The sequence below is a fragment of the Ambystoma mexicanum genome, chromosome 1p, assembly GCF_040938575.1.
Source record: "Ambystoma mexicanum isolate Mex_15411 chromosome 1p, UKY_AmexF1_1, whole genome shotgun sequence".
NCBI classification, from domain to species: domain Eukaryota; kingdom Metazoa; phylum Chordata; class Amphibia; order Caudata; family Ambystomatidae; genus Ambystoma; species Ambystoma mexicanum.
The window spans coordinates 740,383,993-740,402,500 of NC_090921.1; the positions used below are offsets into that span (position 1 = coordinate 740,383,993).

An 18,508-nucleotide genomic window follows, 5' to 3' on the forward strand; every position below is an offset into this window, starting at 1 on the left:
GGATGCCCCCTCCTTGGTCTCACTGCTTCCTTTCTTCCTTCAGGCACTGCTCACTCTAGACAACTGTAGGTTCCTGGCCCTCCCCTTGAGCCATTTTCCGTGGTATCGTTACAACTGCTGGTGTCAGGAATGGCACAATATCAGGCTCCCAACATATCGGAAGTAGGGGGGCGGGACTTCCAGCAGAGGTATTCAGGTGCTCCTCACACTCCCCCCTCTGGTCGATCCTTCCACCACCTCTTCACCGGTTTAGATATCTTGATATTTTCCCTTGAAGTGCTTTTCAGGAGTCCCAATCTTCATCACCCCCTTCAAGGTGCCAGCTGATTTGACATGTTCATCCACACTCCAGGTCATGTAGCTGCAATGTCCATTAGGATTACAATAGACCCATTATCCCACATACTTCTTATGATTTTTCAGATATCGGAACTTCGTTCCTTCAGGTGCTACAATGCTATGCTCTATGTATTTTTTGACATCTTCATCAGTCAACTCCTTGGGCCTAAACCCTGATTCGACATTGATCATAAACTTCATTCCTACTGGCTTCTTCGCTGTTTCTTGCACTGGGTGATTATTACTGTTGTGTCTTGTGTTCCCTGCTTTGGTCCTGCATGAATGCTTGCCGGAGAGAATGCCCTGGAATGTTGTGCCTATGGAATGCTGTGGTGTGAGTGACCCTGTAAGCTCCATCCGGGTCAGTTGGAGTGAAGCAGCCTGTGATAGAGGAGGCCGGTGGATGTCTACTGTGTACCTTCCTATTTACTTACCCTTGGACTTACCTGATGTATATACCTTGTCACTGGAACTTAGTAAAGAAGTTCACTTCCCTTAGATGAGTGTAAGATCTTTCATTTCACCATGCAACACTGGCGACGAGCTGGCTCGAGGGAAGGGAACGATACCACGGAAAATATTCGAAAGAAGGTGCCCACTAAGAAAACCATACCAGATGTATTCCCAAAGAGATGAAAATCTGAGGGAGGAACTCCCTGAAGGAATATGAGAAAGAGCGAAAGAGGAGCTAGTGACGTCACAAGAGACAAGTGTGACGCACTGCAGAAGACTGGCTGAAGAGAATGCATGGGCCTTATAGAAACTGATGACGAAGTAAAGAATTGAGTAAACTTTCATATGCGAAAAGATGATTGCACGTGTGTGACACACTGTAGAAAATGCAAGCTGTTCAATAATTGTACAGATGCAGCAATGCAAGTATAGTAAGTGATCTTAGAAGCTGGCTTTCCGTAGTGAATAGACTGCAGGCGGGGCTGCCATTGTATAGAAGCTGGACATCGGTGTCATGAATTAGTAAGCCCGGACCCATGGAGAGGAAAGGCAGAGAGCTGTGTCGCAGCAAAGAATCGGCTCAGATCGTGGACATGAGTGGTGAGGCTGTCTGGCCAGGTACCAAATTTGAAGCAAGCCAAGGCCGGTTATCTATTCTCAAGGAAGTAAAATGTGAGAAGCTGAATCATCCCTTGTTAATGTGCAAATAAACAACACCAAGTGTGCCAAGTTTTATTCATTTAAGACATTTAAATGCTGCAAACTGGTCTGAATTGTGGTCTCCTGTCACGTGAGTCAAGTATGAAAAGAGAGTTGGGCATGGAGTTCTAGAACTACGATAATGTGTGCCCACACTGCCTTATATTCCCAGAGACCAGAATACACTGCAAGGCCAAGTTCAAAGACAATCTACATGGCAGAAGGCATGGGTGATGAGAGACATTGGGCTAATTGGGTGGGGAGGTAAAGTCATGGCCACCTCCTGGCACCTGTGCATGAGCTTACGCGCTGGTAAATGAGCCGAATGTTCCAGACATGGAACGAGCATGCCAACAAATTGTAGAGGGCCATATAATGAAGAGCCTTATAGTTTGAGAGCCAATAATATACTGTGTACTTAATAAGTGTTGAAGATGACTTGCAGTAGAGATAGGCACAAGTTGTCCACCTGACAGTAGACACCCAATCACAACCTCACCCCTTATAGAAAGTATACTTAGATGTTCCTCTTGATCCTATCATAACCCCTCATAGGTTTTTCTTATTTGCCACATAGTATGAGGTCACGTATGACAAATCTTTAGTATAAAGAAGTGATTTTTGTGAAATGTACTAAGAGACTCGAGCGAACGTCCGTTGATGTCCGTTGTAACTTCCTGTTTTACACAATTCATATGAAAACAGCAAACTTTGCCATCTTCCTGAGTTGGTTTGATTATTTGGTGTCAGAGTTATTTTGCATCCCATCCACTGTATGTGTGCTATCCAAAGAACTCTAAGCTCAGTACTAAAACCTTGCGTGCCCCAGATGCGTGCGGTATTAAGGAGCAGACATAGCAACTCCCATGTTGTTTGTCTTCCCACTGTACTCATGCCGGAATACCAACTGTTCTCGGGACGACATATATCTTCAACTGCATCTAGGCCTAAGCCATGGTATGCCTCATATTCAGTTTTACATGCTTGTCTTTTTATTCTTTTATGGCGTAGTACGTGCCTTTTTGCTACCCTGCTTTTGCTGTTTGTAATATTTACACTGCTGCTTGCATTACACAAATGGTTCTTGACATTAGGAAGTAAGATTTCAAAAATGTTATTTGTACGGTGGTCGGTCAAAAGACCGAAAAAAAAATCTCGAAATACAATAATCTCGAATCCAAAATCCCGAAAAAAAAAAAAATCGAATTTTTTATTTATTTAATTATATGCTTTTTTGGGGTCAGGTAAGTAAAAAAAATGGGTTAAAATAAAAAAAAAATAGAAAAAAGGGGGGTTGGGGGGGGGAACCCCCCCATTTCGAACAAAAAACGTCATTAAAAAAAAATTCGACTTTTTTTTTTCGAGATTTTGGATTCGAGATTATTGTATTCGGGATTTTTGTTTTCGGTTTTATGACTATAAACCTATTTGTACATACAGTTGTATGGGAGTTGCTACTATTTGTGGGGGCCATGTTATACGTGGTTCTCGTTATGTTGTTTGATTCTGTTGGATTAAATGGTACACTCTCATTCGTTCTTTCATTAGGATATTGGCTTGGGGTTAATTTGGTTAAATTGGAGGGTATACTTGCGTTCCAAATCCCTGTGCCCCCCCTTTTTTAGATGGTCAGCCCAGATAAAAGTTATTCCCCAAAATAACACTAATAAACACATTAATACTGTAAACAAAATGGCCACAAAGTGAAGAACACAATCATAAGAATACATCCTGGTGCTACTAATGCTATTTCTATTCACAGTTGAAGAACATCTTGGCAAGGACATTTCCATCGTAGCAATACCTGTGGATTGGGGAAAAACTAGTACAATAGTGGGATGGGGGCTCCGAAATTCAGGGAGAGAGAGAGAGAGAGTTCTAATTTGAGTAGGTCATGCTCTAGCAGCAATGCATGTACTTTGAACTCTTGCACATGCAGTCATATGGTCAGCATGAAGCTACATAAACTGAGGTATATTTGTTGAATTAATTTTGGGAAACTGGTATTGAATTGGGTGGGGCCCTGCGAATGTCTGAGAACATCTTGGCAAGGAGATTTTCATCGTATTAATATCTGTGGTTTGGAAAAAAAACTGCTACAATAGAGGGATGGGGGTTCGGGAATTCAGGGGAAAGAAAGAGAGATAGAGATTTTTAATTTGAGTAGGTCATGCTCTAGCAGCAATGCATGTACTTTGAACTCTTGCACATGCAGTCATATGGTCAGTATGAAGCTACATAAACTGAGGTATATTTGTAGTATTAGCTTTGGGCAACTGGTATCGAATTGAGTGGGGCCCTGCGAATGTCTGAGAGGTGTATCCAATATCGGAGCCCCTTCACCTTCACTGTGAGAGGGGTGGAAAACACGACCTTGTAGGGCCCATGGAACCTGGGGTTGTGCAACTTTCGCACAAAGCTTCTGATGTAGACCAGCTCCGCCGGCAACAGTGGTTAAGCGGGTGCAGTGTCAGTTTGCAGGGCAGTTGATGTTTGTGTGTCTTCTGTGTTTGCCGGAGCCATTTGTTTTGAGATACATCTGATTGCGCGTGTCAGTTGAGACAGATATTGCTTGAATTTTTCCCCCAGAATTGTTGCTGCTCTACAGGCGTCTGACGCTCTTCTCACAGGGGAGATGGGTGTTTGCAGGCATCTGCCAGTTACTATTTCATGGGGGGGAAAGGTGGTGGTCCTTACTGGGATGTGTGCGCAAATGGAACAGGGCCAGGGGCAGCCAATGCACACTATTTTTTTTCAGGGTGTTACATAACTTGGAGATTCTGCTCTTAAGTAGGCCATTTATTCGTTCCACCACTCCATTTGCTTGTGGGTGGTAAATAGAACACATACAATGCTTGTTTCCTAAAAGGGCTGTTATTTCTATGAAGAGCTCATTGAAAAAATGGGTGCCATTATCGGATCTTAAAACATCACACACTCCCCATCGGGTGGAAACCTCTTGCACAAGGAATTTTGCAGGACACTTGGCATCCGGGTCAGCACATGGACCGGCCTCAACCCACCTTGAGAAGGGACAAACCACCACAATCCAATATCGTGCCTCATTGCATCTTTCCCCCATGTCTGCATAGTCAATGTGCAGCTCAGGGAATGGGCCAATGGGGCAGGGCAGGGTGCCTCGCAATGTTCTGAGTGTCATCTCTGTACTAAACACTTGGCAGGTGCATTGAATGACCATTGTTGAGAGGTGTTCTTGCAAATTGGGGATACACCAGTCTTCTTGGATGTCTGCTGAAATGTGTTGCTTTGAGCTATGAGACGGGCAGTGCAATTGTTCGAAAGCTGTGTGTAATAATTCCACAGGCTTCACTACTTTTCCCGTGCTTTGCTGCCTCCATAATAGATCAGTTGGCGATTGTGCGCAACCAAGTTTGAACCAGATGTCCTGTTCCTCCGGGGGTGCCCTAAGCTGTAGCTCAATTATCTGTGTGATAGGGAGGGCTGTGTATGCGTCTGTCTCTGGCCTGGAGGTGATTGCTGCGATAACATATTCAGCACAGGGAGGTACTGAAAGGTATGCTGCAGCTTTTGCTGCCGCTTCAGCGACTGCGTTTCCTAATGATATTTAATCAGAGTTGTTGGTATGTGCTGCGCATTTAACAATCGCCACTACAGATGACTCTGCCAGGGTGGAAATCAGTTCACTGAGCACGGCAACATGTTGTACTGGTGAGCCATCGGCTCTCTTGAAACCCCTCCTTCTCCAGCGCGACAGAACTGCGTGCACCGTGGTGGTGACACAAGCAGAGTCTGAATATATGGAGGCAAAACACCCCTTTGATGCTTGCAAAGCTTCAATTAGTGCTACCAGTTGAGCTAATTGGACTGAGTAATGTATGGGCAATCTTTCCATTACAAGTGTTTCATATTTGCCTTCTTCTAGGCGTACCACTGCTGCTCCGACATATATCTCACCTGTCTCTTGATCAATTGATGCTGACCTGTCAACAAAGAGGATTTCTCCATCTAGGGTGCTGTCTTTGGCTTTGGGGATATCATCATCTTTACCTCCATAAGATGCACAGTCATGCTGTTGCAAATCTTCAGAGGTGCATGGTTGCATGAGGAACGTGGCTGGGGGCATTGTTTTGCACCTCACAACGTGAATGTGTGGGCTTGATAATCTGATCTCATAGGCAGATGCCCTGTGTGTGGTGAGGGGGGACTTTGAGCGGTCCAAGAACACAAATAGTGAGTGCTCCACATACAGTGTTACTGAGCACCCATGACTATTGTGGAGCTCTTCTCAATTGCAAAGGCTGCAGCTGCAAGAGTTTGTTCACAGGTGAACTGTCCCTGCATCACAGAATCAAGTGTACCACTGTAATAGTCCAGTGGCTTGTCGCCCATTGTGCTTTTTTGGGTGAGTACTGCTGTCATGAGTGTGCCATTTGAGTGTGAGAAAATATAAAATTCCTGTGTGTATCCTGGAGTGGCAAGTACAGGTGCTGTTGAGATCACTTCTTTTAATTAATTAAAACTCTTGATCCTCTCAGGGGTCCACTCTATTCTGTTGTTTTCTTTCTGTGCTTCTTTGAGGCCCTGTAGGAGTGGCCTTGTGTATGCTGCATAATCTAGAATACATGCCCTGAAATAATTGCACAATCCTAAGAATTTCTGCACATCTTTCACTGTGAGTGGCTTGGGAGTGGCACACACTGTTGCTGCCCTGTCAGGGATGATTTTTCTCCATCTTTGGAGATGAGTTGATCTAGGTAGAGTACTTCCAGTTGACAGTACTGAAGCTTTGCCTTGTCTACCTTGTACCTCTTCTGTGCTAGCAATTGCAATAGTGAGATAGAGTCCCTTCGACAGCTATGCTCGCTGTCCCTGCAAACTAGTAGGTCATCTACATATTGAATTATCATGCTGGGTACCTTAATACTACCTAAGTCTTTGGGGGTCATTCCGAGTTGGACAGTAGGGGCTTAACGGCACCGTTAAGGATGGCCGCCCCTACTGCCCTATTCCGAGGTCCCTTAGTGGGTCCCAGCAGGAATGGCTGGTCTGACCAGCCATTCTTAGCGGGACCCGTTAAGCGACCTTGGAGCTAATAACGGGCCAGCAATTTGCAGGCCCGTTATTAGTGCCTTCCCCATTCCCATTGATCCCTACAGGTGCTCAATGGGAATGGGGAATGGTTTACTGAATGGGGACTTACCGGGTCTTCCAAGGTTGGAATGACCCGGTAAGTCCCCATTCAGTGACCGCGGACCCGGACCCGGCTTTGGAGGCAGCCATGGCGCTAATAGCACCATGGCTACCTCCCAACTCGTAATGACCCCCTTTGTCTTGTATCTTATTGGAAATGCTGAGGCTTTCGCAGTGCCCCTGAGGTAAATGAGTATGTTCGTAGCATTTTCCACCCACGATAAATGCTGTGAGGTACTGTGAGTCTCGGTGCAGGGGAACTGAGAAGAAGGCATTCTTCAAATCTACAACAGTTAAATGGGTCCTTTCCTTTGGGATGCTGCACCAAATGGATGCCGGGTTGGGGACAAGTGGAAACTCCTTCTGTACTACATCATTAAGGGGGCGGAGATCCTGGATCATCCTCCAACTGCCCCCTTTGCCTTTTTAATGGGGTATATGGCCATGTTGCATGGTGAGGTGGAGGGTACCATGATCCCTTGGTGTAGCAGGCCCTGTATTGTTTCCCGGATCCCTTCCTTTGCTTCTCTGGACAATGGATATTGCTTCACTTGGGGGAGTACTGCCCCGCCCTTGATTCTTATGGGGGTCACTTCTTTTAGCATCTCTACATCGTGTGGGTTGGTTGTTCATAAGTGTGTGGGAACATGCTGTAAATCTGCCTGGCTGAATGGGGGTGGTGTGACAACTGCCATGAGGGCGCTCTGAACTTTTCTGTATTGCACCATTATCTCGCAGGGTATCCACATTTCGAGGATGATCTCCCGGTCATTGTTGTCATCTTCTCTGGGGGGGTCAGTACCTAGTACTACAATTCTTTTTGCAGACACTGGTAAACCTTCTAGATCTAATGTGAATATTTTGCACAGGTACCCAACTCACGAACACAGGACACTACGAGTCCCATAATCCTCCCCTGCTTTTGCCGGGGACCCTGCTTTTTGTGGCTAATTAAACCCACAGCTAATCTTGAACATCTTGACATTGTCCACACCGTCCTGACGAAGGCCAGAAAAACACGGCTTAGACAGCCCATTGAACTGGCTGAAACACCTTGGTGTAGACGAAATTCTTCTCTGTAAACCACAGTGTCACATGTTTTACCACTGTTTATGTAACAAAGTTTGCAGACTTGTTTGTTCAATTCACGTTTATATATCAACGTCGTTTTTTTCATATTTATCGACAGCAGTAACAGTATTTTGTAATATGTATAATTGTATGTGCAAAGATGTGCACTTGTTTCTTTTTATGTTTTTGTGCAAATAGATTTGCTTTACTTTATAAACAAATGATGTTTAACTTAAAAAACCACCAGTAATTGAGTATTCTTATGTATCAATAGAAGTACCTTACAAACAATGAGGAGTGGTGCTTTCTTTACTGGTGCGAAATGAAAATGGTGAATGAGCAGTGAGGGGCTCGAGCACTTAACCCTTTCACTTTGTTATTTTCGATTGAGCCCTCCTGGGCAGAATAGGGTTTTTCCAGGAGCCCTTATATACAATTGATAGGGTTAACAGGGATTCCTCGTACTGCTATGTCATTTACCATGGCATGTATCATGAGCATTCCTCTTAGTGAAAACATGCCAGGTGTGGCGCAGATGATACCTCTGTCTGTAAATGAGATCGTCATGTTCAGCTTACTTAGCAAATCTCTACCGAGCAAGTTGACAGGAGAGCTCTCAAAGTATAGGATGGGGGCCCTTATAACCTTCCCTCCCACTTTGATGTCTAGATCTTTTGATAATGGAACCGTTAAAACAGCACCAAAGAATCCCAGCATGTTGAGAGTCTTTCCTGATAGCGGGAAGGTACCTTTGCTGATGCACAGCTTCTCTGCTCCTGGGTCTGTAAAGATGAATTGTTTGTTCCCTATCTCTGCCCCCCTCCCCCCAATGCTTCCTCTTCTGGATTTAGGGTCATTGACAGGACTGGACACGCAAGTGCTCTCTGTGGGCTGTCCTAGTCAGGGTATGTGTCCGTCCCCAGGAATGAAAAAGGGTTTTCCCCCCACTATTTTAGTACCTTGAAATGGGGCCACTGTGCCATTAGGTGCAGTACCAAAAGTATTCTCTGCTGGCTGTGGGTTAGGGAGGGGCTGGTAAGGCTGAATTGCCTGCTGCTGGTGTTGTGGGTGACAGGGGCTGGATATCTGTGAAGGTAACTGTGTATAAGCCTGGTGAATCTCATATGATATCGAAGTCATTTTGGGAGATGGCCCTTGGGGGCTACCTGGATGGGGACAGCCATAGTTCTGCTTGTTGTAGTTGTAACTCACTCCCTGCCTGCTTCAACACTCTCTTGAAAAATGCCCCCACTTCCGCATGTCCAGCACAGCCCTTCTCCCCCTCCTCTCGGTTCCGGACCTCCAAACCCCCTCCTCTAGGCCCTCAGAACCCACCTCGTCCTTGTTGCTGTTCTCCCTGCCACTGTCATCCTGAACATTGCTGGTTTTCTCCCCACTGCCCTTGTCCTCCTTCAGCCCAAACTGCTGCTATTCTTGCGTGTGCTGCATTAGATATATGTCCTCCCTCTTCCATCGGCTCTGGCGTTGGCCCTGTTGTTACCGCAGCCACTTTTACTAGTTTATTTTGAATCTGTTTTGCTTCCTCAGCCTGCTTCCTTTGAACCGTTTCCTTGTCTCACTCCTTGATTCTCCTATAGTGGTGAACTATAATACTTTTGAATTTTGGACCATCCCTTAGCTTCCACCCCGGCTATCTTGTTGAGCGCCTTCTGTACCTCTTTGGGTAGACCTCTTTTTAGTATTAAATAGAAACGTGATGTTAACTGATCCCAGGTGCTGCCCGTTTTTGCTCTCCACAGCTCTTGAACTCTGAGAATGTACTTCGCAGCATCTTCCTCATCTACCATTATGCACTGCATGATTAACTGTAAATCTGGGGTTTATGGGAACATTTGCCGTAACACATCCCATACTCGTGCTCTAATCTTGTTAAATGATGCTCCATCATGGGCATCATTACTCAACGTTACTTCTGGGTATCCTGCTTTAATCACACATTATCTGCTTCGTCTCTAACTCCGGCTACCAAAAAACTGCTAAGGGCGAACCTGCTGTGTTCTTTTTGAATGCATAAATCCACTTCCCCGCCCCTGCTGTGAGTTGGGGGAGCGCCTTAAGGAGGTTATTCTTTTCCTGTTGCGTCCAGGGTACATAGTGAGGTCGTCCTGCGCCCTTGTGGATCAGTGGCATCTGCATTTTCATTTTTCCTTTCCCGCCTTTAGTTGCACTTCCCTTTTTCCGTGCTAAAGCTATCCATCCAAACCTCTCCCTCAACCTTCCACCCCATAAACTTTCTATCCTTGGTGTAGCCTGGGGTGCCTGTTCGGCGACTCCCTCCCCCTCTTCTTCAGTCTCATCGAAATCACTCCAAAATTCCTTGTCCCCTCTTCGGGACCCCACTTTTTCATAACCCAGGCTGTCTGTCTCTCCGTTACGCTCTACATGAACGGTTCTTATAGGTGCACCTGACTTCCACTCATCCCCGGGTCGTTGTGGGGTTGCCCCTCTGGGCAGCATCGGTGTATCTGTTACCCTGGTGATATAACATGCTGCTTGTAACCTTGTTCATTCTGTGCATGTTGATGCCAGTGCTATCTCTAAGTCTCTTGTGCTCACTCCGGTGTGGGCAGTAACCTCCAGAGGTGAGACATACGGCGGGGTGGGACCGTGCCTGTTGTTGCTATCATCGTTCCTGCGGACACATATGTTGGGTTTGAGTACCCCTCTGCTGGGTGGGTTGCTAATGGGTATATCCCCTTTTTCGTCTCTGCATTCTTTCCATCCTCCCCTGTCTCTCTGTTACTGTCATGAGTCTCCCATTTTCTTTCTGATCCTCTGTTTCTTCAAACATCTTCCAGAGGTTCAATACTTCCATCCTATTTTGTAACAGTTTCCCCTTATACTTTGCTGTCAGGAAGGTGGGCATGTGTTCCATCGCACATCTGTCAAAAGACCCATACTCTGGCCAAGAGTGGGGCATTCTCCCCTTTAGTCTCAGTTACCCATTGCTTGTGATATTTCTTCATTTCTTTTACAATGCAAGGTCAGGTCCTTACATATATGATCTAAGGGTATGTCTACCCCATATTCATGTCTTGCTTGTGTCTTGTAGTGAGGCTACACATTTGCTACTGCATCACAGTAAATAAAGCAATTCGTTTAAATCATTTAAAGCATATGCATTTCAGTCTTGTCTTCGATACATGTCAATACTGTAATCTGAATTAACAGAACAATTATCAGTTCAATTTCCCCCACACGCTATCCCCCAATAGAGCTTCTTCACACAGTCACTGCACACTCTCCTGATGCGCCCACACACTCCATATACACCCCTCATGAGCCTCCTCCTTACACCTTAAAATACACCAACAAAACAAACTAAATAACAAGCTAAACCAACAACCACTACTATTCCTGAGCTCTCTAAATATATGGAGCTCCTATATTTCTCCTTATATTTTTCCCGCACTGGTCGATACAGTGCATGTGGCACCACCCTCCCCCCTTACTCAGGGGGGGAGGCTCCCTTATACTGTTTCCTTTTTCCCAATATCCTTAAAAAGTTAATCAAAAGGCAAAAAAATCAACACAATACATAAACATATCACACTCAATTTCAGTCACTGCGTATTCACACTGTTCACACTCAACCCTACTTTGTTATCCCCTGCATGCTCTACTCACGTGCTCACGTTCTCCCGAAGGCCCTCCGTTCACGGGGTTCCACAACCAGCCTGCACCTCTCCTTTGGGCCACACCCCACTCCAAAGAGCAGGTGGGATTCTGCAAAGACGGCTCCCACAAGGCCGCCTGGATACCTCCTCAGGTACAGGGGTAATGGGATCACATCGCCAAGGTAACCAAATGAAGGCAAGTCCCTGTTTACGCACACTCCAGAATTAATACAACCCGCTAGAGAAATAAGCCAGGATATAGCTTGCAAGGATAACAAGGTTTAATTGTACAAAATACAAAATATCGGCAAAGGACTCTGCTGCTCGAGAACGTTCTGACTCCAGAATACTTGTTGGTCCCTTTTGTGAGGCCCCAGCATCATAGATGACATCACATATAGGGTCTAAACCCACACAGTTGATTGAAAAGACAGTATACATGATCCTGCTCCATATGGGGTGGCAGGCTACAATTGGTTGGTTTCTTCACCATCTTTCAGGCTCCACGTGGGTCAGCTGGGATCATCTCTCCACGGATTGAACGTCAGGTCCCTCATAAGTTACATTGTAAAAACTATGCTAGCTTGCTAAGCCTACTACTCCATCACTGTGGCATGCACCAGGGAGGAAGAAATACAGTCATACTGAACCACAAATTCTGGACTTTGTTAATACCGCACCTCTCGCACTCAAGACCTCCACCCTTGTTTTGATCTATAATGTATCCCTCCCTGTACCTCATGTTACAAAGGGTGTGTTTTATGCTGTGGGGTGAAACAGTCGCGCATGCTCAGATCTGTTATGGTCGCTTGGTTTATGCTAGGGGCTAGGGGTCACTCGGTATCAAAGAATGCAGGGGTGTGGGGGTCTGGTCAGTGGTGTGGGCTCTGGATTGGATGGGTGGGGGTTAGAGGCCTGGTGGCAGCTTGGGTGTGATGAATGAAGGAGCCTGGAGTTGTCTCACAGCCTTGCAGAGTGCATTCCTCCCATTGATACGAAATGTTTGCAACAATGAAGGGACAAGAGGGAAGTGAAATTCAGTGAGAACTGGTGGCGCGGACTCATTCTGCCTTAATGATGTTGGGCCTAGTCAAATCTTTCCATGGAGCTTGACTGGTGCAGTGCAGCCATGCAAGTCTGTGTCTCTGCCATAATTACAAAATCTTGTTTCTTTCTATGTGCCTTGTAAGGTTATGCATCTGCTGTTTGCACTATATTATATCCGCAGCGGGTTTCTTTGTGCGATTCTCTCCCCCCTTGTACACTACACTATTTTATAAGGGATTTGCCTCACCTTAAAGTGCCTAGGGGGTGGGATATACTAATTTCCATCCCAACAACAGCATGTAGCAACTTTGGAATGTGCACTCTGGAAAATGCCAATGCTACAAATATTTTACAAAATAAGCTGAAATGTTGTGAAACATAAAGATATGTGTTCCCGAAGGCTTTCAGAAAGTTTGCTGCATCCTCTTGATTCATTGTGTTTGACTGCTAATTATGTTAAAACTGTAGACACCATCTTGGATTTCAGCGTTACAGGTACATTTAATGACAGGATAGTTAGTGATATGAAAGTAAAACAGAGGTGGGCTCTTACTGGATCAGGTGCGGGTAGAATTGCTTGTCATAGGCGCTGTACAGCGAGGTGGTCACATACAGCCTCTTCCCATCCAAGCTGAGCTGGATCGTCTGAGGTCCACCCTGGATCCTCTTCCCCTGAAACAACAAACGCATATACATGCCGGGAAAGGCAGAATATCAGGCGGCCAACCTTCTCACTAGAATATGAAGCAGTGATCGGCCTGTGGGCCAGCCACAAGGCAGTGCAACAGTAAAGTGTCTCTTGATGTAAATGTTAGTGCTGGGGCTGAGTCAACTTTCACGTATCAGGTTCTCTTGGTGGTAGTCTATGCTGATTGCCATCATTGTGGGCTTTTAATAATTTCTTGTGGTTCATTCTGGTGCCTGCAATCCTCGTTTTTCCATTGCCTCTGCGATAGGCATGCACACTGGCCATGACTTTCCTGTTGGCCTTATATTGACTAACTGGACCAATGCGGCTGCTTTAGCCATAACAGAGAGGTCCAGTTATCTTTTTGTAGCTGCGCCCCCATTTTACTTCCTGCATCCCCAGCCTGGGGGAGGAGGAAGCATGTGTGCTTTATTAGGCAGCAGACCTAATTTTCGAGTTGAAATTTCCCATTTCCCATTTGGGCGGTTTGTATTTAATCTGCCCTACCAAGTATAGTAAACTCAAATTAAGCCCAGTGCCAGGAGATTCACTGCATTGAGGCATATTCACAACAACCTCTGATCTAGAAAGCCCTGCACCATATTTGTCCCTGTTTTTCATTTGACGTCCCGCTACTTTCTGACCTTAATTGAACAGATCCTAACATACCAGATTACAAAATTTTTAAAAAGGAGATGCCAGGACCGTGTCACAGTGACATGGACTGATCTATGAGTCAGTCAATGAACACTCCCACTCAAGACTGATTGGTGAATATTCAGAGGGAAAACAGTAGTTTCAGGTGATTCGGGTTTGCTTTTGTGAGCGAATAGTATGACTTTTTTTTTACATTTAACTCCTTGAAGGGGCTTCAAAGCAGTGTAGGTGTTCAAAATAAGGTAATCCCTGCAGGGTAGACCCACTCCAATTTACACTATTAACATAACAGAAATACTGGTTGGTAGAAGTGAGACCGCTGTCTGTTAATTATTTACCAAAAACAGCAAAAGACATTGTTTTCGTTGTCCTTTGTTTATAATGAGTGCAGTGGCAGGGTGCGTGGGTGCCCCCCTGTGCTCCGAATGAAATGATATAGTTTGCTTTGCTTCCTTTTTATTTTGCAGCTTACCCTTATATACGACATAAGAGCTTCCATTTAAGAGATTATTCGTTAGATCCCCATACTCTGTAAGTACTGGTTCATTCTTTTCTTTTCTTTACATGTTTGGGTACACTATTAGGCACTGGGTCACCTCACAACCAGAGGAATGAACCTTCTTTTTTGGGGGCTTTTTTCTGTTTCTTTGGTCTCTAGGTTTCCTCGGCGATCAGATTCTGGGGCCTTGAGAAACCTGCACACGTCCACTTCATACAAGTGAGTGTGCATCCTTTATCTTCTTCCTATTCATTGTAGTTTTATTGGCCTAGAATTTAATTGGGAGTACATTTAATTCACAATTCTTCAACCGTTTTAATTTTTATTTTTTTATTTTTTTCATTTCCCACAGATTAGAGGAAGCTTGTCCTGAAGAAAACTATCCCAACTCAAGTCTGGGATTTTGTTGGAACTAGAAAGAAAGGGAAGCTGCCATTCCCCTTTCTTTAGAGCTCAAATAATCAAATAGCTGAAGACAACACGTTCATTCTTAGTTTGTCTTACTTAGTAGACATATCTTCTTTTTTCTGTACATTCAAACTGATTATATTGCTATGATGATATAGCTTGTTGATGATGTCCTTGCATTCAAAACACTGTTGTTAAATGCATTGTTCTATTGTCCTGGATTGTGAATCAATTGGGAATCGTCTCCCTCTTCCATATTGAGCAGGAGACCTAGGCGGTTTATGTACTTTGTACAATTTCCCCCAGATTTGTGGGGTTGCACTATCTTGGCACTTTGTACTCTTTATGGTTACTGTTTAATTGGGAATTGTGTATATTTGTTTAATTATCTTTTATCCTCTTGTGCCAAAGCCAGCAACTTGCAGCTAAAACAAAATAAAAATAACCCTGGTTCTATCACACCTTTATTCCCTTCTCTGTTATATCGGAATCAAATCATAAACATGATAAAAGGACTATCTTCTTCTATGTTTATGGTACAGAAATAGCAACCTTTTTTTTATGTTGACACAGAAGACATTCTCTATGCTATAGCGGCATGTCAGAAGGATATCCTTATACTATGATAATAGAGAGAGAAAGAGCGTCTGGGGTTTTAAAAAATGGTCCATTGTATGTGCGGCCCTCCTCAGCCTCACAGGCTTTAATATTTAAACAGGAATATTGTACTGCAGTGTAGAGCCATGCCCATCCCAGTAGGACTTAAAGAAAAAGGGTAAGGTTCAGGGTCTCCCAAACCCTATGCAAGATTTGTGGGAGGATCTGGGAGCAGAGCATACATCTGCTAACGTTTCCCCATGAATCGCCCCACATATCCCATATCTTCTTTATTGGCACCCTGGAGTATTACAGAACCTTTGCACTGGCGCAAGTGCAATTAGTACGGGTGCAAAATTACCCTGGTGCAAAAAACATTTAATTCATTGGCAATGTTTGCCCCAGTCCAAATCCTTTGCCTTGATGCAAAAATGCATTGAAAAATGTGCAGTATTTGCACTAATGTCAGTTGCACTGATGCAAAGTTTCATTAAAGGAGTCCATGGGTATGTGGCCTTGGAAGCTGGCGCCAAGAGCAGTATAGTAAAACGGTTGGTGTAGCGGGGACACGGAATTAAAGGAAGAAGCAAAGGGAACAGTGACCAACCTTTAACACAAGCGCCTCAGGCTGGCACTTAAGTTCTTGGTCATCCACCACAGTTACGGGGCCATCTTTCAAAATGCAGCCCCCGATCCAGACCTGCAAGACACAACAAGCCCCCAGTTAGATCATGTACAAAAAACGAATCTTCTCCTTCATACCTCCCTCGAGGAACGCCCCTGTGCACAAGATCCTTACGATCACCGACAATGGCCAGCTACAATGGAAATAGCCATCAAGATACCCAGTGAGGTGGGAGTCACTGCAGCGGCATAGGAGTAATCTGCAATTCACAGGTCTGAATCCCAATAGACAGACTTCTGTGGCCAATGCCATGAAGAGCCTGACTAGTAAGGATCACGGTTGTACAACATGATTAAAAAGTGGCTCCTCCAGCAGTGGGTTACATCTTGTGCGTTTCATCAAATTTCATAAAACTTGAGGGCTTCCTATAGCATAATTGGGAATTAGCGAGTGAGTAACATTGTTTTCTTAACATCTATAACAGTTAAAGTCGCGATTTTCACTTTTTGGAATTCGTTGACAACTTTTTAATAAACAATTCTATTTTTTAAACCCTGAAAGACATTTTACGACTTTAATCAAGGTCGAGTCTTTTTATTAAAACCTCTTGAATAACTTGTACATATGTCTTTAAAGGAAGGAATGTTTGGGGAAATTCCTTCTTATTCGAAACACGTTTTGCTTGTGGAAACGTTTCCATCTAATTCTATTTGCGCGGGAGATTCTGCTGAAATCATCAGATGTTAATGAGCCAAAAGTTTTCAGTGGATTAAGCAGCAAAAATCAAATAAGCGCAGTAACTTCCAGAAACTGCATCGTTTTCGTTAATGCAGGATTTGGTTTATAGGTACAATTCTGCGTGGGGTATTAGTTTGTATTTTGCTTGTCAGCTCCACCGTATAAACTAGGTGAAATAATAAAGCCCAGGCAGGGAAACGGGCACTGTAGGATCACATGATCAGGTTGGCACATGTTTAGACTCGTGAGAAAAGTACAGGGCTGAACACGAGGCTCGGAACGCAGCATTGCGCAATTTCTGAATGCTGTTTATTCTTGGCTTTACCATTGACAGACATCACAATGGTTATACTTGCAGCATCTGCGTGCCCCCGATTAACCCACACTTGACATTGGTTTTATATCATGAGGCGGGGTTCCTGCACGGATTTACTTGCTTGCTTTTGTTTTAAACAGGAATTTGCAGAATATGATAGCTTGAGAAACCTATTGGGGGTGACATTGGAGAGCCTCCCTGCATAAATATATTTAAAATGATGGACTTTTTCAGAGGGCCAGGCAGTCCGGCTGGCAGTCACTGCGAGCCCATGGGCTACTTACATCAAATAACTTGCGGTGGGTTTCTGCAAGGTGGTCTCACAAAGCAGAATGACTTGAGGAAGCATAAGAGTAAACTGACATTTTATTTTGTATAGTGCATTCATGCCAACATGTCTCATTCCATTAGGCAGATGCGAGTCTAGTCCTGGTGTATACCTTGCATTCCTGGACTTATAAAAGTGACAGCCTGGTGTATAGGCCACACAATGCAAAAAGGAGTGAGCCATCATCTCTTGAATGGAATGCCACATGTTGGTATGTATGAAAACAAACTTAGTGGAGCTGAACATTGCATGCGTTATTATTCCACAAATCATTGCTACCTATTGTTTAACCCTATAAAGCTCGGCAAAACCGGCTGGGATTCCAACCTAGCACATTCAGCTTGCACACGGATGAACCCGCAGATTAACCAAAAAAAATGAATTGTGCACTCTGCCAGGCTGGTTTTGGTATATGATTTGGGTTTTATAACGTGCCTGTACACAAGTGTTTCTAGGCGCCACAAGACAAGGAAGGGGGGACAGAGGGAAGACAGGACAACAATCCTACTAGACCTTGTGTCATTCGCAAGTGCGCAACAAAAGTGCAAGGGAGAAAGGGAGAGGGGGAAATGCAGTTGAGAGGGAAGGGGAAAGTGCAGCCAGGGCAGCACGGCTCTGGGTAAGTGCATGGAAGGCAGGAGGCAGTAGGAGTTACAGTTACAACCCCGTAAGTGTGCAGTAGGCCCAGAGGCAGTGCAGAAAGACTTGTCATGAAGGGATCTGATACCCTGTGAGACTCTGAGGGTACCCAGCAACCAGTCAGGGCAGGCAGACAGGAATGTTAGCAAGGAAGAGGGGGAAAGAAGGCAGAGGAGAAAAGGAAGGTCTTGAGCAGCTTCTGGAACTCCAGGTGGTACGGGTCAAGCTTGAGTGGGGCAGAGAGGCCGTTCCAGTGGGAGGCATCTGCAGAGGAGAGAGTTCAACCCCCCACTCTCAGCTTGGAGGCATCTGCAGAGGAGAGAGATCAACCCCCCACTCTCACTTTTGAGAAACACCTGACACTCAAAGAGTTTGAGGTCGCTGAGTGAAAGGCTCTCGAAGGAAGGAATTTAGGCAGAGAGTTGGCCATACTGTGGGCTCCAACCCCAGAAAGCCTTGTGGCCTATTCAAAGGGTCTTGAACTTTATCCTTGCAGCCACCGGGAGCCAGTGCAGAGAATTCAGGGCTGGAGAGATGCGTTCCCTGGGCTTGAGGCCAAGGAGAAGTCTTGCAGTCTTGTTCTGGATTAGTTGA

At 44.9% G+C, this 18,508-nt stretch overlaps 1 protein-coding gene across 1 annotated transcript in view; it reads right to left on the bottom strand.

The window, feature by feature from the left end:
* Positions 1-18,508, bottom strand: part of LOC138563770 (methanethiol oxidase-like) — a 421,550-nt gene that overhangs the window by 43,027 nt on the left and 360,015 nt on the right. The window contains exons 9-10 of the mRNA XM_069642864.1: positions 15,876-15,968; positions 12,973-13,091 (exon numbers count right to left, since the gene is read on the bottom strand). Coding sequence (XP_069498965.1) covers positions 12,973-13,091; positions 15,876-15,968 — 212 coding nt within the window. The remainder of the gene's footprint in view (positions 1-12,972; positions 13,092-15,875; positions 15,969-18,508) is intronic.